At 36.3% G+C, this 24,041-nt stretch overlaps 1 protein-coding gene across 1 annotated transcript in view; it reads right to left on the minus strand.

Annotated features, from left to right (window-relative positions):
* The window catches only part of EIF3H (eukaryotic translation initiation factor 3 subunit H), an 87,844-nt gene that overhangs the window by 16,565 nt on the left and 47,238 nt on the right, over positions 1-24,041 (minus strand). Inside the window, exon 3 of the mRNA XM_061995322.1 lies at positions 81-248. Coding sequence (XP_061851306.1) covers positions 81-248 — 168 coding nt within the window. The remainder of the gene's footprint in view (positions 1-80; positions 249-24,041) is intronic.

Genomic DNA, 24,041 nt, shown 5'->3' on the forward strand with positions numbered 1-24,041 from the left:
ACAGGCAAAAGACAGAATACAAAAATAGTAGTAATAATATTAAGAGGGGAAAAGAATAATAAAGGAAACCTCATACTAACCGTAAATGAGAACTACAGACTCCTCAATTGCGTGCTGGTAACTGAACTGGGAGTCCAGGAGGGCACGAGTGACAAAAGAGCCATAGTATGTGGACTGGTACCAGCCAACGTGAAGATGATCAATGTTTACGTGGCGAAGGCTTCGCATCATTTCCATCTGGTATTGAACTAGATCAAATAAAAAGATGTTTAAAAAGTTAGCTTACACACATCTGTACTATTTCAAGAGAGAGTTTGGTATTAAATGAGTACATTTTATTTTATTTTCATTTTTGCAACTGGATAGAACTTTGTTTATTCACTGCTGGGCTGTCTATTAAAATCCAGAGCTTCCTCAGAGAATGATAGTAAGACTAGCCAGAGTAAGCAGACTTTTTTCAGCTGCAGCTAATTGCTAAAGTGATTAACACACTGCTACACATCACTTACAGTGTGTATTACCTTGCTCATTCATAAAAACAAAATTCTGATCCTGGGCTTTGTGGGCTTTATTGACAATAACATTTTACCATTTAGTAACAAAGAAATAATACTGTGATTTAACTTGTAATACTATCCACTATTAGATAACTTTTGGAATCAAAAGTAGAACTATTTATCTTCTATTTCATACATTCATTAAACTATTTACATCTTTTTCAGAACATACACCTACATTTTCAGTATTAAGAGTTTGGGTGACCACCTATAGCTGTCAGATAGTTTTGATTGCCTTTATCTTCAATTTTTCAGGACCGTTACTTCTTTTTAGATGTACATAAATGTATCTAATACATATATAAATCTGCATGTATGTATATATAATGCATAACAGACACACATATTTGTATAAAGTAAGTTACCTTAGACAGTAGAGAATGTTTTTGTCTTTTTACACCAACAGCTGTAATGTTTCATTGTGCAAACACATAAACTCTGTTTCTACTAAATACTTCAGTCAGATTGCTTTGTTGGAACAGAATTCTCTATTCAGGAATGTTTAACAGAATCCCATCAAACAGATAAACACACCTTATCACTTATGAGGCCTCTTAAACAGACAGACACTGTGCCTGCTGGTTAAATTGAAGGAAACAGTTTTCAGTATGATTATCAGATAGCTAATACTCACAGTCAACTGATAGGAAATCAGATGCAACAACACTACAGAACCCTTAAGTTCTTGCCTCCAGCTGCAAAATTTACAAAGGTAAAAACCAATCCTGTGCTATGCATTCATTTTTCGTAATTTATTTCAAGGCTTCTCCTTGCAGAGATGAAAATATTATATTTATTATAAAAGAAATCAATGTAGATTAGAAGATAGAATGGTCTATGTTTTCAGATCCAACTTCGTATTCTTTCAAGAGAAAAAAAAAATCCAGCTATACTCTTTTAAGATATGAGAAGACATTTTTCAAGACTGGACAAATATTATTCCAACTTATCACCCTTACAGTACAAACTACATTCTGCAGTCTGCTGGCCCCTTTCATTAAATTGTCATATCTTACTGACTGTATTTTTAAAGTAATCTATGTACACTTATGTGAACCCTTGCAGACTTTTTCCATCAGCATGTGTTGGTGCTTGCATTCTATTTCATAATATCTCAATAGAAATGACTTGTAATTTGTGTTTCATCTAGGACACCATGATAATAGAGCACCCCAAAGACAATATAGAAAAACCATCCAGGCTACAGTACAGAATCCCATAACACACTGCAAGCAAAAAAAACCCCTGTACCATCTGTCTCTAAGGCAAATCTCACTACACTCTTCAGGACAGCCAGACAGCAGAACTGATCAAATAGTTGTTTTGAAGTCAATATGAAAACCTTCTGCCTTGCCAGATCAAAACTTCCAGAAACAGTGTGCAGCTTCAAAGTGCACTCCTTACACAGCAGCCCTGATGCTTCAGCAGGTAGCATCTCAACATTTCTCACAAAACCAAAGCTAAGACCTAGCTTGTCAAAGAAGCTCAGTCCTTAGACTTGAAGGTTTCATTGGTTTTGTTTTTCTTTCAGGGGGAAGATGTTAAGTTTTAACATTGTGAAATGTTAAATTTCACAATTTGAAATTGTGAAATTTAGAAACTTAAAGAACTCAGACCTCCACCGGAACAAACAAAATTGCTGTGACCACAATCTGGAATTGAAAAAGTATATAATCCAGTTATTAAATGTAGCTAGAATCAACTATTTTGGGTAAAAGCAGCTTTTCAAATATTTATCTGTATGGAAAGCAAGTAAGACTTGCTTTTGACATGACATGCTGCAACATGCTAAAACACAAAATTATGGCTAGATCCTTTCCAGCCAAATGAAGTCATGAAAAGGAAAAACTAGTAAGGAATTTTCAAAAGCAGCTGAAAGAGATAAAACTTTTTTTTTTTTTGAGAATTAAGTTAAATGTGGCTTTTTAGATAGCTGAGAGAGACTACTCCTTGCAGTGAGAATTCTCTTACAATAGAGGACACTATCAAAGTAGAGGTGGTCAGGTAAATCATGTAGTTGGCCCATTTAGATAATTTCTCACTTAAGAGATGTAATGTCAAAGAGAGCAAATACCCTAAGAAAACATCCAGATCTTTGACAAATTTGAATAAAGGGATATTATGCTCTTAAAAGTGTTCATCTGAAGTGTTAACCAAGTTCCAATTTCTTTTCTTGAACACAGTACAATCAGCAATATATGGAATTAAACATGTGTAAGCGATATCATCTAGAAGAAAAAGGACTCACTGAAAGCCATCCAGATTTCAAGTCAGCAGTTAGTTCTCCTCTTCTCATGACTGTTAGCAGTTAGATGATAACGAAGGCAATAGTGTAAAAAACTCAACCAATAAAGCATCAATAGCTAACATCTCTGCCTTGGGAAAACAACTGCTGAAATTAAAACATGATGCAGTCCCCACCAGGAAGAAATGGAAACTCTTTTAACCAAACATATTTATTTTATAACAGGTATTAGTAGCTAGATAGCGCCAACAAGTTGCCAACTTGCACAAATGTGTCACGGGTCCCAAGTTGCTTTCGCTGATATGGTCACCAGTGCTTCTTTACACCTTTTGCTCCATCTACAGAGCATCATCTTTTTTACCTAGAAGTTTAGCACAGACTAGGCAATCTCCTTCAACCCAGTCCGCAATCTCCTAGGATTTAGGATAGTCATGCACTTCCTTCTAACGAGGAGTTCACTGTTTCAAGTCAGTCTTTCTCAAGCCACACCATAAAGATGCCACTAAAAAGTGACATTAAGTCTGAGAGTGCCCAGAAGTGAGGTTGAACAAGGTGAGGCATGGGGAACAGCCAGACCAAGATGCTTATCCCCTTCTCTCCCCAACATTTAAACATTTTGAAGCAAATTTGTTGTTTGACAGTGTCCTTACGATGAAGGAAGCCAACAGTCATGCTTGCACTTCTCAGTTTGCTTGTCACATTGAAAATGCACAACTTCTGTCTCCTGAGCTATCGTGTATCTCTGGAGAGTATCTCCAGGGTAGATTTTGGTTTTTTATCAGAAGATTTTCTCTTTTGGTATTATTTAAAAAAATCCTCTTTTCTCTAAAAGGGCAATTTTTTGTTAGTTTACAAACAAATGGAGGGGAGGAATTAATGCAACTGAAAAGCATTACTATAATTTGTTATAGTAGAAGTGCAAAGCTATACAGTACGGGTGTTTTGCTTGAATATGATTGACTTGTGTGAATTTGCACTATCAAAATCCCCTGACTAAAAACAGCAAACCCTATTGCAGTAGTTTGGTTGGTATATTCTTTTCCCCTGAATTCAACTAGCTCTAAACAAACTCAGAAAAGATTATAGAAAATACTAAAATAACATAAACACTTTTTCCTTTTCTAAAAAGTACTGCCAACATTAGAGAGATTATCTAGGGTTTAGCATATAGGAAGTATATATCCTACATTACCGATAAGAAAATGACATACCCAAAACTATGCAGTGTATCAGAGACAAGGCTAAAAACTGAACACCAAGGTGATGACCCATTCTGCACTGGGAAAACTCATCCACATTCTCTAAATACCTTAAAATACTCTCAGTCAATAACTTCACTGTTTGAAAACCTGGTTTAAGAATAGGTCAAGCCAACAAGCATTGAAAAAAAAGGAAAAAAGGTCCATATGACAATTTTAAAATGCAAACGAATTTAAGACATCAGAATTTGTAAACAACTGGCAAATTCAGATCACTCTTGAAATAACTTATTTCTAAATTTTTTCCAAAACAAGTGTTCTTGTGGCAATCTGATACATGACACAAGTTTCTCACTAAAACAGTATTGGGTTTACTTCTTTATAAGCAAGTCATTGATGTGGGGCCTTCTGAGAGCTGGATTTCAATTGTAAGTGTTGCCGAAATCTAGTCCTTACATAGTCATTGTTACCATCACATTGGGATGCATTTCAGCCTGGCCACAATCAGACTGCTGGTAAACAGTATGATGTATGAGATCCTGATCAAAAGTGGCCTAGAGCAATATATTTGATGGTACCTCAGATGCTCAAGGCCTTAATTTCCAAAACAGAATTTCAGTTGAAATGCCTTAAGTAATCCAGTTTTAAAAGCAGCAACCAATACATTTCCTAAAAAGCCAAGCCCCATCAAAGTTGAAGAACACTGCACCCAGAATCATGGGCTGTAGACTGTTGTATGCTCGCTGTGGTGTATGCTGAACACATGCAGTGCTACCAAAGGAGGTGACAACCAATGCTGTGCTATGAACCACTAACACCTGCAGAACCTTCAGTCTGGATTTCACAACTAAATTTTGTCTTCACTCACATTCACAGTTATCCTTAAATATGAACTCAAATAGCAGCAGCAACAGCAGAAACACGTCTTCATCAGGGCAAGTCATTCCTTCAAGAACACATTAGGCCTTTACTGCTCCCTCACCCACAGCAGCCTCAAAAAGACTCTCTGGAATATCTAAAGATGAATATTTTTCCCTCACAGAAGACAAATGAACAAAGACTTCAGTTTGTCACTGACTCAAATTTACTCAAGACTGGCCACACTTTCCAGAGGACACAAAAGTCCATCAGAAGAAACACCATTCAGCCTCTGAGCTAACATTGCTTTGAATTTAACTGGCAACGTAAACTTGATAAATTTTGTTTATTCTGATTACACTATGTTGAAAAACAGCTAAAACATTCCTTTTACAGCACCACTACTAATGTGAATAGTATTTTTAAGGCAATAATTTGTCTCTTTTAAAGTGCTACCATGTGGTAGCATGCGTATTGAACAAGTGCTATGCACTAGATGGTACATTTTAGCAGCACAGAAAATTCTGGGTTTTCTATACATATTAAGCTTTTGCCAAACCACATGTACACTTCAGACAGTATCTTCAATGACTAAAAGAAGTTAGCAGATGCTAGTTCAAGGAACTAGTGTACACATTTGACTAAAAGAAGGAAAACTGATTTAATTTAATTAAGTACAGAGAATTATGGAGACAACAGATTAATTCGTTTCCCTCCTCCACACACACAATCTCAATTAATTGTCTAAAACACTATGAATCACAATGACTGCATCTATTGATAACAAATCCAATTTTGAAGATATAAGTATAATTAGTACCACAACCAATTCAGTCTTGTTAAAAAATACAAAGAAAAAAGATGGGCAAAGAGAAACAAGAATTCACAGTTAATTCTGGCAAAGGCAATGTTTATCTGAAAAAGCCTTTAGATACTGCTGAAATAATTTCTTAAGCTTAAGTGTGCAACACATATATGAATGCACATATTTGCAAGTTTTTATCTATATCCAGCCCCCCCGCACTTCTCTCACAACAAACGCACAAACTCAGTAACTCAACAATTCTCCTATTCAGGGAGAAAAAAATTAAAAGTAAATATTGCCTTCCTCAATAATATTCATTTCCTCCTCTGAAATATCAAGTCAGTACAAAACAGTACTCTATTTTATGCATTTTTTTACACTGGGCTGAAAGCACCTGATTTCCTCTAAACTTGGAAGCTAAGCTGACCAGAGCCTGTGAGAAGTTGGATGGGGAAAAACCCAAAAAGATCACCTGAAAATAGGCAAAAGTCCAAGAGTCATAGTCAATCATACGACCACAAAACCAAAAGTGAGTCAAAAGATTTTAATTCAACTCCATTTTAATTGCAAAATTCAAGGATGAAAAAAAGGGCAGAACACATTTGTCCAAAGTGGATTACATTTTTATAAGGAATTGTTACTTTTTAAAGTTAGCAACTGTCATGGAAAAACCGTCCATCATCTGAAAAGACCACTTTAGAAACCTGCATTTTCTTCATAGACTATGGGATAAACTGAAAACAAATCTGTAGCAATGACCTCCATCTATGTCATCGATGCTACTGTTCCAGTAAGAGTAAGTCCAATTTCCTTCTGCAACTAAATGCTCATTACAGCAACTGAGGCTTTGCCAGTGTCTTAATACACTTTCTAAAGTCAAAAGTCCTTCATTTTACAAGAAAAACGGGAAGAAACTGAAGAGCAAAAACTCTAAAGTAACTATTCATCGTGTATGCAGAGTGAGATGATTCATTTTTAACCTTGATCACACTTCAATGTGTTTTACAACAGTACACAAAGAGGAGGTATCACAAGCAGTCACTGAATAGCAAAAATTAACAGCAAAAAAAACCAGCAAAAATAAACTAACATGTTTGGAGCACTTCTGAGATGCTTATCTTTGGGGCATGCATCTAAGTATGCATCTCCATACTGTTAGCTATGACCAGTTTAGACAGCAGTTGCCCATGTATAGTCTCCACCAGAGCTAAGGACCAGAGGCTTGGCAGTGGGGGCAGAGGTAACCATCCTGGAGTTTAGGACACCACACCAACACAGGTAGTAACCGTGTTGCTTTGTAGAGGTGTTTCCAAGACATGGGCCAACACAAGGGCATACTTCCTATCAAAGCAGCGCAGGAAAGACTGTGTCACTGGTGGGGATAAAGGAAGATGAGGGTGAGTTTTCAAAGAAAAGGAGTAAAGGGATGTGCGTGACAGGACAATGTGAAAGCAGCAAATGGAAGCACACCACTTCCTCCACATGTGCTGGCACTCGCCCAGTGTTCTCTAACAGCAAGCTTGGGGCTTAGAACTAAGCACATAACTACTGAATTAGGCGGCAATCAAATCAGTCAAGCTATTATATCATTTTATTAACACATGAGCAAACACTCAGATAAGCCTTTGGACAAACTAACTAAATCTCATAGACTACACAATTCTCTACGCATCTCAAGATAACAGAAACTTTTACGACTTTTAAACAAACACACCTGAGTCTCAAGAATAGTCTAAAGAAAATGGCAAGGACTGTAAAAGTAACTTGCAAAATGGTCTTCTAAGGTGTGTAACATTATTCAAAGGATAAAAGCACTATACTACTATCTTTTAGAAATATTAAAACACTTGAGTCATCTAAAAGCATTTTTTAAATTCAGAAATAGAATATCAACTAGCATTTTGAAATTAAAGTTGAAATCAAGTAATATAATTCCATTGCTTTGTTGATGATGCTCTTTAAGGAGCAACTGCCAGAAGAAAATGCAAAATATTTTGAAGGTTTTCTACCATACATTTATAGTACTTTTATTGGCACTTACACACTATGAAGATGGAGCTTTCTATCTTACACTCACTGCTTAATAATCTCTAATCTTCCCCTATGTGTCGGGTAAACATTATCCATATCTAAGCATCCATTTGGTTTACTACAGTACCATTTTTATGCTGACTGAAGATGAAATTGATACAAGATCAAAATCTTTATCTAGGAAAAAAGTTTCAGTCAGCCTACATCGTCATGACAGTAGTAAATTATGCTACTAAAAATGTCATCCAGGCAACTTAATTCTTGCTTTCCTTGAAAAAGAGCAAGAAGATACTATCTTATTTCCTAATAAATATCAAATGTCCAACAAAAGCATCAAGTGTTTTCTATTAGGAATGCATTCCTATGGACTTTAGCACCTTGAAGCCTTTACCTACACAATTTTTGTCGAATGAGTATCACTCTAGTCTATAAAATGCAAAGTTAGATTCAAAGGAATCAGCACGTTCCAAAAATTGTATGTTAAATTTGTATCTGAGTAGGTACTTCCCTTAAAAAAAATCATTAAATCATTAAAAAGTTTAGTAAGATTTCCTTAATTTTCTTTACTAGTCATTGATTTTTGCTTTTTTAGTGAGGCTACATTAACAGGCAAAAATTCTCTCTTTACAAAATATTATCAACATTTCTACCTTACTGCTACAAGTTACAAAGCAATTAAGTACACAGCCATACAAGACCGTGTGGTGAAAATCTAATCCTTTTCCTACATAAATGTCAATAAGATTAATGTATTTTTATGAAATTTTATGTTACATAAATGCTCAGAGATGTTATCTGGAAAAAACCCCAGAAATGTCTAAAGATTAAACAATTACATAGTCATTTTTATCTTTTTGATTTACATAGATTTCCACACGCATCAATTTGAAAGAAGAACGAGGATAGACACTGAAACAGAAACAACTTAGCAAATATTGCAGTTTGAAAACCGCTATAGGCCATACACATCACAAGAAAGTCTGGCTCATTTGTTGATAGCTTTTCAGTAAGTGAAGAGGAACAATAATGACTTCACATAAGATGTTTTGGGCTTTTAAAACCCCCACCTCTCCTTGAAAAGCAGAAAGTTTTTTCTTTGTTGTGATGCTTCAAAGTTTGGATATCTTGTACCACTCAGTGTTTGCATTGCAAAAATTCAAAGGCAGAAGGAAGAGGCGGGATATCTTTGACAGCTTACTTAAAAGCCTAAATACCCATCTTCTCTTACCAAATACAACGAAGCAAGTAGCTCTCTGATGCCTTGTTATTAAATATCCACACATCTGTTTTGAAGAATCTCTCACATTGTTCTTAAGTTTCAAGCTCACAAAATGTGGTCTGAACACAGCCTCTATACAGTAATTTTCCTGAATTGTCCTTATAGTAAATCAGGATTTATTAAAAGAAAAATCACTGTTACAGACTTTTTCTTCAGTTGTAAGTTACGCAGGCTATTTGTTTTCTGTGACCTCCATCAGTCCATCCTGTGGGGATAACACTGTTAAACATTTGGCAAGGACAATCAGTCAAGAAAAGTTCTAAGTTTTGGCAAAAGGGAAGAAAAACATGGTAGCTAACCCATAAACACTTATTTTGCCTCAAAATTACACAAGTATTTAGATTCCACATGTGTTCAACTGCATTTGGAGAAAAAAACCAAGAGTTTACAGCTTCTTCCATATGGGGCTTATTTTTACAGAGCAAGATGCCCTTGTGCACTAGAAAGGCATGAAGCAGTTACCATCTACTGCTCCTTAAAGGAAGAAAGGAGGAGGAACCATCATAACCCCGAAAATTCACACTAGCCTTACAAAGGCTATCAGTTTTATCTAGCCCACGTGGTGTTACTGTTACTCACTAATCAAACAGAAGTAAAATGCTGCATTAACTGCTTTTCAGTGAGAACAGCACTTAACTCTCACCCCTCATTTAAAGCAGTAACTAGAAGCTTTGCATAATACCTAGAGAAGCACACTATTACAAGGATATTTCCGTATACAACTTGCAACACTCCTAAAATAATCACCTGACACCAAGAAAGACTGAGACATCCTATCCAAACAGCTTAGAAAGCAACGATTAAGCCATCTGAAGGCCCCAAAAGAAGATGATTTCATTTGAATCTCTGCTGTACTACCACCTATGTGCACTCATCGCTCTCAGTGAAGCCCTTGAGCCACGAGCAACACAACTTTAGCTCACACAAGTACAAGTCAGTAAGAATCCTACCTGGTAGACAGAAGAGAAAGCATCTCTCCACTACATGATCTGGGGACAGCCATTCCCTTTGCCAAGCATTGACTTTCAGATAAATTGAATCAAATTCTTTTCCTTCCAATCCCTGCACAATAAGAATCTTAACCCCTCTTCAGCTTGCAGACAGAAAGATCTGAGACTGATGGGTTACCTGCTGGTTTGGCTCTTGAGCTACAGATCCAAGTGCTACACAGGACACAGACATAGTCAACATCACTTATAGTCACTAAGAAGCTCTTTTTAAAAGAGAGGGGGAGGGGAAAAAAAAATCAACTTTTACTATCATTAACATACAGGTTCTGACAGGATAACTAAACAACACCGTCACCCAAACATTTCTACAGGTGAACTGGAAGGCTTGTGTTGCACATACGGAGGCTATGGAGCCATACTTAGCTGATGTCTAATGAAAGCCAGAATTCAGTAACTGAAATAACTGTCTTTTGATATATTAAAATATTCATAAGAGGTATACTAGTATTTCATTGTAGTACATTGTACCAATAGTTGTTTTCAATTCTCTCTTCTGAGCTTGTGAAACAATACAAAGAAAAAAATCACTGGTGGGCTCATAAGTAGAAGACCCTGCTTAACATTTTCAAGGGAGCTTGAAGAAAAATACTTGGAAAAAAGTGGGACTAGAGGTTCAAACCTTGTGAAAGAATTTTCCCAAAAGAGTCCTAAATTATTGAAATTAGATGACAAGACATTTTCCATCTCATAAAAAAAAAAAAAAAAAGAGGCATAGATTTTAAAGTCCTTCCTCCCAATGGCCGTGGCACAATCATTTTGGAAGCTTCTGGCAGCACCAAGAAACAGAAGGTTAAATCAAATTCCAATGGAAGCAGTTCCTTCTTGCATGTGTAAACAACTGTCCCTTGATTCCTGAAGGCAAATAATACTACATCATGTAAATGTCAAGATAACTGGCAATAGCATTAGCAGGGTATTGGAAATACAAAAAGTTATTTAGTGGCCATGGATGCTAGCAGGCAGCAAGAGCTTATAGTGATGTAACATGACATTCTGAGAAGAAAATTGTCATCCAGAACTGTTAGTTGGCATCCATCTTTTCAACACATGTCATCCCATACAGCTCAGCGCTACATTAGAAGAAAAACAATGTGTTAAGATTTTGAAGCTAAACAATTGAGAAAGTATGTTATGCTTCATTAGGTAGAACCTTGTTTTTATGCCAATTCTAACAAAGACATGTTCAAGAACATCAGTACTACATTGTTGTATTGTTTCTTCCTATGACTGCTTAATCCACAGCTGCAACAGCTATGGATTAAGTAGCATGTGCAAAATTTCATTAGTGAAATAGTATTAAGGTACTTAACATTTTACAAGCATATCGTTTCAGGCATAATTGTACAAATTTCTAAGTAACTCCACCATGATGCTTACAGCACCATGAAACTTACAGCACAAGTGCCTTGAAGAGAGAGCAGATAGAGTTTTGAAAGGCTCACTGGCAGCAACCACACCATTTTGACACATGAACCATCAAACTATTTTTTTCCCAGATCCCAGTACTTCCCTCTCAGAATGCTCACTCCTTAATCTGGAAAAAAAACAAATTAGCACGCCACACTTGGAGGGGGAAACTCCAGTCCTTGTTTTAACACATAAGAATCTACTGAAGTACTTAAGACAAGCATTGTTTAGTCTTCAGAGGCTTTCCATGCAGATGTGGGGGAAAAAAAAGTAAAACCTGGTACAACTAAATGACATTTCAAGTGGCCAAGATAGATCCAGTCCAACTGTGCTGAAGCATTAACATTCTCCAAATCCCCAAACTATTTCTATATCAGACTTCCAATCTTGTCTTGGACAGTCTGACTAGCTAGCTATTACAGGCCTCATTTTCTTCCCAAGGAACTGAGATTTCTCATCATCACTTACTGCTTCCTCGTTTCGACTTTTGTGTGTATGCAAATGTACATATACGGGGGTGGGGGGTATACACAACCCCTCCTATATTTAAATACGCACTTAACCAAGAATCAAGGTAAATACCACAGTAAATATTAATGCATTATGCCATACTTTTATATAAATGGAAAAAGGGTGTTCAACAATAAATAAAGGCAAATCTCAGCAACAAGACACAGAAACCTCACAGCATGCATTTGGTTGCAGTTTTCTAAGGTTCACCTCTTCCCCTGCCACTGCTCTTCCCACCTCCCTCCTTCCCCCATCCCCAGAAAAAAATCACCCTTTGATTTCACAGTGCCGCTCAGATAACAACCTGACTGTTAGGAAATTCTGATCAAGGTAACTCAACACAGAAATCTACATTTCACTGCGTGTTAGTACTGCAGTTAGGAGCTCTAACACTGCACAGTATCTACTGAATGGCATGATCATCGACATTGCCCTGTAGAATTTTTAAAGCCCACGCTGACACTAGCAACGCCTTGTTATTAGCTTAACTTCTTCAATGTGTCCTCAAAGAAACAATGAATTCAGGCCAGCTTCAAAAAATCTTTTCCAGAGCACAGTAAGAGGAACCATAAAAATAGGAGTGGTTAGATATTTGAGGTGAAAGAGAGTCGTGCAGCCTTTGGCATCTAACTACTTCAGATCGTGCACTATGTTTAAATGCTAAATTTATCAAATAATTTAAACCGAACCAAAACCCTCAACAGTTTAATAATAATAAAATTAGAAAATAAAACTCACAGCTTTTATATCAAGCTACTCAAATGTGTAGTACACAGAATTAGGGTGAATTTCTCCCTTTTCTAGGGCTTGTAACATCACATGGTGGGATTTTGCAAGCCAAAGCTAATATTTCAGCAACATAGCACTTGCAACTTTTATATCTAAGTGTGGCTTGTTCTTTAAGGTAGTCAAGAACTAAACTCAAACCCTGTTTAAACAGGCAGAAAAAGTGCTCTGTGCCAAGGAGGAAGTTATAAACTTAAAGTAGGTTTTGTATACGGGAAACACATTGGGAAGCAGAGGGATGGCAATCAATTCTCTAACAAGCAAGAGAAAAAGCACAGTGTACTGTGCAGTACATCAGATTTGAGGCAGAAGGCTGCAGTTCCACTGCTCACTCAGCTAAAGGACTCCCCGATGGGAGCTGGACAAATTGATTCTTCCCATTCCTGATTCTTCTCTGAAGATTATAAACCTTTGAGACAGCATTCAGCATTTATTCTGAACACAGTCCAAAGCAAAACTGTCTTGTTTGAAGAAAAGATGAATCACTGAGTCTCTTGATGGCACCTATATTTTACTCACTGCCAAAATGCCATACTAACTAAATTATATTTACAAACCTAAATTATAACTGAAAAAAAACCCCCTCAAAATTTCAACTAGCTTAATGTCACCCAAACAGACTTCAGATAAAAAGCACAGTGATGATGAGGCATGCAAGGTTGGCACAAAGCAGCACAAAGTCTATCCAGAGGCCAGTCCTAATACCAGTGGTGTGCCCAGGGTCAATACTGGATCCACTACTCTTCTGTCATTTTCATTAATGACCTAGATGATGGGAAGGTACACTCTCAGCAAGTTCGCAATGACACAAAACTGAGAGTGGTTGATACACCAGAAGGTTGTGTTGACATTCAGAGACTTCAAGCTGGAGAAACAGACAGATAGGAATCTCAAAGTTCAGCAAAGGGAAATGTGAAGTCCTGTCCCTGGGGAACAACAAACCCAGGCACCAGTACATGCTGGGGCTGACTGGTCAGAAAGGAATTCTGAAGAAAAGGCTTTGTGGCTCTCGTGGACACCCAGTTGACCATGAATCAGTGATGTGTCCTTGCAGCAAAGGCACCCAACAGCCTCCTGGGCTGCATTAGGCAGAGTGTTGCCAGCAGTTCCAGGGAGGTGATCCTTTCTCTCTGCTCAGCCCTGATGAGATACATCTAGGGTGCTGCATCCATTGCTTGGCTCCCCAGTACAAGACTGATATGGACTTACTGAAAAGAGTTCAGGGACAGGACACAAAGATGACTGAGGATATCTGTAATACAAGGAGAAGCTTAGAGAGCTGGGGCTTAGAAGGCTGAGGAGGATGTTATTCATGTGCCTCAATACTCAGGATATTCAACATAAAGATAAAATATCTTTTATTAAAAACAAAACAAAACACCAACAAAAAACTGTGACGACGGGCAAACTGCAACAGGCTGCTGAGAGAAACTGTAGAGTCTCTGTTTTTGGAGATAATAAACCTCAAGCAGACAAACTGTTATAGTTGACCCTCCTTTGAGCAGAGGGGTTGGACCAGAGACCTCTAGATATACCTTCCAGCCTCAGCTATGCAATGATTCTATGAAAAAGGAGGCTTAATAAGAACATGGTTAACTAAAACGACCAGTAAATCTTAATTCAAATCACATAAAACAAAGAAACAACCAACCAATCAGTACAAAAAAAAAAAAAAAAAAGGCCACGATAACAAAATTTCTGCTTCATGCTTAAGAAAAATCATGGAAATCTAAGTAATCCAAGTTTGGTTTGAGTAAAAGTACAAGCTTTTAGAAATTACCAACTTTAGTGTGAAATTTTATGAAAGAAGACTTTTTGTGTTTCAAAAGCAGTTATTTTCTTTCTGCATTCATCTTTTTGTCAGTTATTGAAAACACTAAAAGCAATTATGCAGACCACTATATAATTCTCAAAGGATCCAGCTTAAATACTTTTTCAAATGCAAACAAGATACTAGTCACAATAGGTACAAAATCTTTGGTTAACAGCCACAGCCTATATTTATTTTAACTGTTCTCATTGAATGTCAAAAATGTAACAGAAATAGTTTCAAAAAATTAACATGGGTAAGCCAGTCCAAAGATATTTTGTTTCACAAATTGTGCTCAGATTTGCAACTGAAGTTCAATATGGTAAGTAAACATGAAAATAGAGAACTGTCAAAGGACAGGAAGGAAACAAAGCCAAGGACTGGATAACACTGAACTGCAATGTCAAGAGGACTTGAAAAGTGAGGCCTAGAGAATTACTTTTGTTCAGCAGATGGGGAAATATGGCAGAAAGATACACAAATTAAAAAGCATCTCAATACACTGACCATGATCTCCTTTGTTTAAAACTACATATAAATCAAGAAAAATGAGAAATACTACTGCAGCCCTCAACAGCAAAGTCAGTAAATTCTCTTGAATACTAATATAAGCAGAATAAAATTTAAATGAAGATTCTTTCTCCGTAAAAAATTACAAAGAATGTCAAAGTATTTTACTGAAAAACAAAAATTTACATGTGCCACATTCATATCAGAAAAATGTTCAGAATAATAAAAGTTTAATCAGATGAGCAGTGGCAACTTTGATGTATAAGAGTAAGCTCAGATTCTGTTTACTGAAAATAAGTATGTTCAACTTCCCAATTTGTTTTATTTTTACATATCACAAATGTGGTATCAGGTGCCAGCAGAAAACATGGGACACTTTTAACAAAGTTTTCTCTGCCTCAGAAGAAAGATGTTTACACTGCTCCCAGAGTCTCCAAACAACTACTTAAAAACTGCACTTAGTGTTTCCAACATCTCCTCCATATTTTATCATAAGAATATATTCAAGTGGACTAGAAAAATAAAAATCCTTTTTTCTGTAGGAAAACTGTGAGCCAGAGTGCTGCTTATTCCAGAACATTAATGCATCCAGAGAGCTTGTGATGAGTGTGCACCGAATCTGTAGCCAACTAGATTACGTTGGTTGGTAGCATAATTTTTTTTCCTGCATAGTAAATGATTCCAGTTTTTCTTTAGATTAAGAGTCTAATAAACTTCTTTTTTTATTTTACAAATAATTTTTCTTGAGTTTTTGCACTTAGATTTGAGGAGTCTTGGAAATCGTGTCCCACTCCTTTGGTGAGTAGAAGAGAGGATTCCACATGAAAAATAGCCTAGCTAGAGACCTGCTAGAAACACTGAAGTTAGAAACACTTGACAACCTGACAATTGCACTGTCAAAATCTCTATTATGTTTCTGCAAGAGACAGCCTTTCAGTGAGATTTTTAGGAGACTGCCTACATTAGCTATATAAGCATTCCAATACAACTTCACCCCTTCCACTTGTTGACTTTTAAAGGAGAAGTTGTACCCAGGCTGTTCTCTACTCCTCTATCCACACAAGGCCATGGGGCAGTGAAAGTCTATCCTCAAGGGCTCCTTTCCAGGGCATAACTTAGGAAGCACATGGAGGAACAAAAATACTATCCCAGACTTAAAGATAAGCCAATTAGCCTTTAAAATAGACTTCCAAATTCTGCTTTAGAGAGCAATTGCTGATCACATCCCACTGTCACTGGTAGCCAGCTGTTGTTTTAAAAGATAGCTATAAATACACGAAATACTCTCCTGATATTACTTTTCTATGTAAGCAATTGTAGCTGTTACAAGGAGGCTACGTAATTAGGTCCCAAAGGGGAGAAATGTTTGTACAGCCACAGAGGAGAAATCCACAAACAGCAAAGCACATACACAGAATAGTCTTTGTTAAGACCTGCTCCATGTTACAAAAGAGTTCAGAAACAATGAATGTCTCTTTTACTTCTGCTTCCAAGGACAAGAGTAATAAAGAACTTGCTTTCCAATGCTGCATTTCAAGTGCAAGAATTTGCACTTGATCTTTGCTTGATTTTGCAAAGTCTGACAATTTTTCTCCAGAAGTCAAGTGTAATATTCCGATCCCCAGAACTGAGTCAGATTTAAGTGTTTACTTGGTTCCTTCTAGTTGAAGCTGATTAACAATTCACACTAGTTTTTTTTTCTAAGTTTGAAAACAGGGTATTTCTTTTTCATGGAACTGCTACAGGTGATGAAAGAAAAGACAGAAGGCAGACACGATGCCTGATGAGCAACACCATTAAACGTGCTTGAGGAGGAACAACAATAAAAATCACTAAAAAGACTTTCAGACATTTCTCTTGCTGTCCCCTATAATTTTCACTGGTAAAACTTTCCAAAATGTGGTTTTGTCACACTCCTGGACCAAAAGTCACATGTACTGAAATTTTCATTAACAGACAGCAAACACACATTAACTTCAAGACAATCTTGTAACTCAAACCTGTCCAAGGAAAGTGCATGGTTTTAAGAACGTGAGCAGGTGCCAGAACACAAAAACTGAATTTACGACCTCCTACCCTGCATAGAGTGAATGGCTGCTGGGCAAAGAGAGTGAGATACAGAAATGTCTCGAAGATGAATTTCCATTCTTAACTACCAACCCAATCACCCTCTCTAAAGGATCTCTCCTTGAGGTTCACAACTACTACTGAAAATTCTGAAGCTTCTTCAGTCAAAAGATTATTTTAAGGTAAACAAATTTTAACAGCAAATATGTACTAAATCACATGAACTATTAATAAAAGTAGACAATGAACTTACACAAACAAACAGAACCTGTTCAGTTCAGGGTTACATCATCTTTACAAGCAAGTTGAGTATAAATCAAATTGGATCAATGCATGACATTATAAAGTATCTTGTTGAAATATAGTTTAAAAGAAAAATATATTTAATATGAGAAATTACAATGCTTCTTCAGGTTATAAAAAGAGTTCCTTTATCTTCACATACCCATAAAATGTTTAAAATACATTCTGAATTTTATTTCTTACAGTGTTTGATACAAAAAACAAACCAGAAGGTTGCCCTAAAGATAAATGAAACATCTGGTGAAACATGTAATAAGCTTCAGGCTCACATCTGCTACTGAAGTTAGTATTCCCGCACCACAGCTACAAGCTCTATGCAAAGCTCTATAAGAATAACTGAGAACAGTGAGTATTATAGGAAACACATTCCTCAATCTAAATTGATATTTCCTCTTCCATCTGAATCAACATTGTGCTTCCATATGTATGCATTAACATCCAGTGCTACGCCTCAGTGGAAAATAATTTCTAAAGGTACAGTTATCCCATTTAAAACTTATCCTATTATTTTATATCATGGGAGAGTTAGACAGTTTTATGCATATGCAACCATTCATCCAGGCATATTTATATACACAAATATACATATAGCTAGATAAAACTAGAATAGATAGAAAGTTAAAACTAGATATACACATATATATACAACTTTCACTAGTCTTAGATGAGAAGCAAGCTTAATACAATTAATTCATCCCTACGGCACCACATTTGACAAAACTTATTTGTAAGGACAGAAAAGCAAAAGGCATAGTTACTGCAATGACATAAAAGTGAATCTACAACTCTTTTCAAGTAGTAACTGATAAAACTGGATGTAAGTGATTCCTAAGGAATAAGCCATGGGTAACTTGCATTCACTCCTAAACTTTTAATTTCTTCCATAAACAATGACAGCAAAGTGTTTACATTTAATGCCAACATAAATTGCTTTGTATTTGTGACATTTTAAAAAGACCCTTTTGTGCCACAGAGAGTTTAGAAAAAGGCAGATATCTGCACAGTGGGGAAAAAACCCACTTGCATTTTGCAACAGCTGTGAAAGATCAGTCCTCCAGAGTAACAGAAATCAATGGCAAACTGAGAAGTGTTTAGGAAATAAAATGTTTCCATCACCTCATACTATCATTCACTTCCATTAGTACTGATGAAAGAGAGACTGGATTTTACACCATGTTATAAATGGTATGAACGTTACTGACAGTGGAAACAGAGCTTGGTCACTACACAATTCTAACATCAAACCTGGGACAAAAATCAGAGGAACAAATACCCCAGTGGGCGTTTGGTTAGTCAAACGTAGAAGATGAAGAAGTGATATCCAGACTCAAACTTATTTTTCTTGGATAAAAATTTCATAGTTGAACTGAAAGCGATTAAAAGGTTTAATACCATCACAGGAAAACTGAAACTTTTCCACTGAACAGACCACACGTTAACAAAAATTGTGTTGAAGAGAACTTTCACAGTACAGGGCCCTTTTCTCCCACTTGATTTTGCAGAATAGCTTTTATTATAGTAATAAAAAAAGTTTTACATGCATTTAATATGAGACATGAGACAAAAACAGGCAATAGATTAACGTAATGTGGCCAACTAGAGAAAGGAGAGATTAAAGAACTGGCCACGTAAAACATGGCTATACAGGTAGTGTCATGATATAATCATGAACGATACCATCTGTCACACAGAAACAGAGTTCTGATATTAAGGACAACAAAATATTAGGCCTGTGTCCTGCTCCTTGACATCCTGCAGAAAAATAATGAAAGGTTCCAGAAGAATGGATAATAAAATGGACCACCTCTGACACAACAAAAAGCAGGATGCAGAGGGAATGTTTGCACTTGTTTGGTTTTAAGAAAAAGCAAGGTGATACCAAAGCTTTTCACAACTCAAATAGGGCGGGGGGGAGGGGGAGGGAATAAACAAAAAATGAAAAGCCAAGCCAGTATAAATGACCAAAATATTACTTTGACATGGCTAGCCCTATGAAATTTGTACACTAGGGTCAATAAATCATTATTTATCTACTTTGTCCATGTACAGCAGTTTAGAGGAATCTCAAGCAAAGCATCATTTAAAGACAAATACTCAGCTGAACTATCTTCTAACTTCAAATTTCATTCTTTCTTTAGGAAGAGACACAGGAGTTGCTCAGCTTTTCCACATGATTTGACAAATAAGTCTACAGCTGTAATACAGAGAATATTTTGCTCAGGCATATTTCTGTATCTGACATACTACCTAGACATTTAGCTAAAACAAGTCATACCAATGTTTACACATCTTGATCATATAAAACAAACTCTCTGCTGTGTTAATAGACAACAAAATAAGTAAGAGGGGAACAAAAATGAAAATGTTACACTCAATCCTTTACCCCAAATTGCTGCTGAAATGGGTGATCCCTACTCATTTCTCCTTTTCCTCCAGCTACGTGAGCTGCATCAACTTTGTTGGATTCACTCTCCAACGGACTCACTCTGTGGCGATGTAATTGCTAGATCCTACGCAAGGGAGGAGGTAGGAACACACAGCCAAGCGCAGAGGAACACTCAGGATCCCTCCCATCCCCTGGCTGTTAGATTAGATCACATGTATTATGAAAGTTCACCTGCAGACAACAAATCACTCCTAAAATGAACAGTATTCTAACTAAACATCCAATCAATTTTATCTTTTTTTTTTTAAATACATCATTAAAAAAAACTTGCCCTACTAAAATAACAAAGATGTGGTAAATTATGTGTTACAAGTTTATTTCCTATTATTAAAACCATCCAACTTAATCGGTATACTGCTGCTTCCATGCCACAATATTAATGCCTCTTACCTAAGTTTTGCTTAGGGAGTGAGCTCTGAATGGCAGATGCTTGAATTACAAAATAGAGCTGCCAAAAGATTGCTCTATGAGTATATTTAAATTAAATGCTACCTACAAAGGTCTCCCTGTAACAACAATTATTTGCTTCAGAAATGGCAGTGCAGTAAAGTGGTCTGCTCCTAGTAATGCATGCCCTAACAAAAGCTATAACTAATTAGAAGAATAACAAGAAAGAAACTTAAATAGCATTCAAATGACTTTAAGTCATCCAGAACTTACAGAATTTATCAAATAATACTTACTTTGACTTTCACATGTGAGAAACTGAAAAAATATTATAAAATTCAAATCAAAAGCCCTATGACATTAACTGGAAACTTTAATTCACTGAAGTTTAGAATGTGAAGGAGAAAAAAAAAATCCCCATTCAGAGTGCCATACATATGGATACAGGATTTATGCAGTGAATGATTAAAAAGAAGTGTCAGAATTCTGAAAGAATAAATATTTTCTCGAAAACAATGTTCTCTGCAAAAAGCTATGTAAAGGGTAAGGATTTGCTTTGTCAACTAAAACAGGTATTTTGAGGGTAGTGTATATCAATACTGAAAGTACTCTAAAGGCAAGCTCCACAACAGTTTCAAATAGGAAAACATGCAATAGAAAACTACATTAGTAGTCTAGGTCTCCTGGTTGGTTGAAGTTAGAATTACTGATTTGAGTACTTTACATAAAATTAAATTATTAGGAAATAGTCTCTGAAAAGTTATACCATAGAGTTCCAGGCCTTGGAAACGCTGACATATCTTGCTTTAAGTCATTCTGTGTTCTCCCCATCCCACATTGCATGCAAACCACTCTCCCCATACATATAGCTTTGTGGTCTTTTTGGCAGGTCAAGTAGGATCAAATTATGCAGAGGAAATAATGGTACATACTATATTTCACTCTATGACCAATTAACAACTACATGAATAAGTCAAGACAGGAACCATGAAAGAAAATGTCTTCTCTTCTACAGAACTCCACAGACAAGATGAATCACAGAGAATATTATTCAAACTCCAACTGTGAAGGCATTTTTTTCTGAGAAAGAGAGAGAATAGATATTTCTATTCTTGGGAGACTGGTAAAATAGCAGAACAATTAAAAGGACTGAAGCATATGTTTCATTTTGCAGCAAATGCAGGATCAAGTTCCCAAATTGAGTTTGATCCTTCAGATTAGATCACAACAGCATGAGTTTTCCCCTAGCACCAGCTAATACCTCCATGCCCTTTCTAAGAGGAGTGACATCTTTGAGCATCTCCCATTGAATGAATTCAACTTTACCAGCTCAGGCTTCATACCAATAATCTGAATCACCTTTTCCCCATTTCTCAAAACCTCTCAATTTCCTCTCTAAATAGGACAGATGATACAAACCAGACATTATTTTTTTTCTTCTTCTTCCCAGTTGGCCTTCTTCCTTAGTTTGACATTCCCTAACACTCATTTTCTTGTCAATCTAAGCAAGCTTTATTTTACATTAACAATTCCACCTTGGAATATCTCTGCTTTTATTGATATGTAAAACTCACTAAATATATTGCTCACAGTCAGCACATGGGGATCCTCTCAAGTTCTGTTGTAGACCTGTCCTTAAGAGATGTCAATCACAACTGAAAACCCAGCCATTCCTATGTATAGGAACAACAAATGGTCGATTAAATCATCTCTTGTTATTTTCTGGATTATAAATCTGACATTTGCTTTCAATTGGCTTTGACCAGTATACTAAAAATTTCTTTATATCAATTCAAAAAGTTAATACAGATAGTTCTCTTATACAACTGCTTTCATACATTCTAATATGGGGAGCCATACTCAGCCACATCACCTTTTTACAGTATCTCAACTAAACTGACAAAGAAAAGCACAAATACTGTGCTTTTTACATATGAAGAACTGTCTAAAACAAGCAGTAAAACCTTTTCATTATCCACTTTTATCAAGCTTTCTTAAGTATCCTGACAGAAGTTTATTAATTCATCAGGTGCTATTTCCATAGCCATGCTCAAGTTGCTAACGCTTCCAAGCAGGGAAACATGGAGTATTGTGCATCTTACAAATCTAATGTGAGCACATTTTGGATCAACAAATATATTAAAACAAATAAGCAAATATACATCAACTTCTTTGGGCCCATCATTCTAATACAAGTTTTAACCACTACAGCACCAAATGGTAGTTGCAGGGAGGAGGATAAGTTCCTATACACTTAAGAACTAAAGGACCCATTTACTTCTGAGTCATTTAAAGGTAACATACAGGAAAAAGGCTAAATTTCAAGAAAATAGTGGGCATTTTATGAATTACTCTAAAAATCCTGAGATGCCAAGCTTTTAAGCACATAAGAAACAGCAAAGAAAACATGTTTGTGTTTGAATGGAGACAGCTCATCAAACAGGATAGTAAAAAGGCTGAGGTACCATAAGAATAGAAAGAGTAACTTTTTTTAAATGCTTCAGTTGGTAAGTAAAAAAAAAACAAAACAAAAAAAAAAAAACACCAACACCTTACAGACACAGTCCCTTTCATCTCACAGGAAGATTAAGTGCTGTTACAGTTTACTCTCTTCACTTGCATGTTTCCATAAGGCTGTAGCATAGTACTGTCTTATAAACTTGAAATGAAAAATTGTCATCTCCTTCAGTAAATTCTTTCAACACTGAACAGGTTAGTTTTGCTCTGCTTCAAATATTTATTTTTGCCACTTGTTGCTTAATTCCATTCAGCGACGTGCCTTTATTACAGTCAGATCACAGATCCCTTCTCATTCTTAGGTGAGATGTCAGTTGAGATCTTCCCTGCCACCATATTAGCTAGTTTCCCCCTCTCAAAAATGCAAAGTGAGCTTAAGGAGACCTGTTTCAATAGAATAAATCTGGCCTTTGACATACTGTCAAGGGACATTCAACAAGCTACTGCCTCCTTCCTTCCTTCCTCCTTGCTCCCTTTGTCAGCAACAGCTCACCACCTCCACAGGAGCTATAGCTACCAATACACGCAAAAGACTACAAGTACCAGACAAACCTACACATCACTTTCATGTATTTAAGAAAGGCAAAAAAAGTGTATGAAAAACAGTGGGATTCCATTTGCCTCCAGTGTTAAGTGTTGAATGTCACTAGATCAGGGTCAACTCAAATTGTCAGTGTCCTTACCCTCAATTACCTGAGACTAGTAAAATGTTCAGAACTGGGTAGGCAGTTGTTTTTTTCTAAAGAAATGCTTTAAAATCCTTCTTCAGTCTGCCACTGCAAGGAACAGTGCAGTTACCAGATTTTCTTCATATTTTGTGTTATTTTATACAAAATAATTGAAAAATCTGTTTGGTTTGAGGTTGGGTTTTTTTTCACTATTCTTAACTGACTTATACAAATCATATGGAAAAAAAATTAGGAGTCATTAACTAATTACACTTAAAAAACCAACACGTTACAGTATTTCTAAAGACTTTACTTATCCCTCCCTTCAGTATCACAGTAAGAACCACAGCTTTGTTTATTTTGGAATGACTTACAACTCATTTTCCCCACAGTCTTCTAAAAGCTGTGAAGTATCCTTTTTTCCAGTAAAAAAATTATACAATCTATTAGCAAGTCAGCTATTTTTCTTTCTTTTTCAACTTCTGTCCAGCTATAGTAATTTTCTGCTATTTATTTTCTCCTTACTTGTAAGGCATAAAGTATTCCTACAACGAAACAGCAGACAGAACAAGCTTCTGATCCCTTGACTCATATCTTTTCTCCAGTTGCTTTTACAATGACATGGTTACACATCTCGAATAAAATC

Source organism: Colius striatus, chromosome 4 (assembly GCF_028858725.1).
Source record: "Colius striatus isolate bColStr4 chromosome 4, bColStr4.1.hap1, whole genome shotgun sequence".
Lineage (NCBI taxonomy): Eukaryota > Metazoa > Chordata > Aves > Coliiformes > Coliidae > Colius > Colius striatus.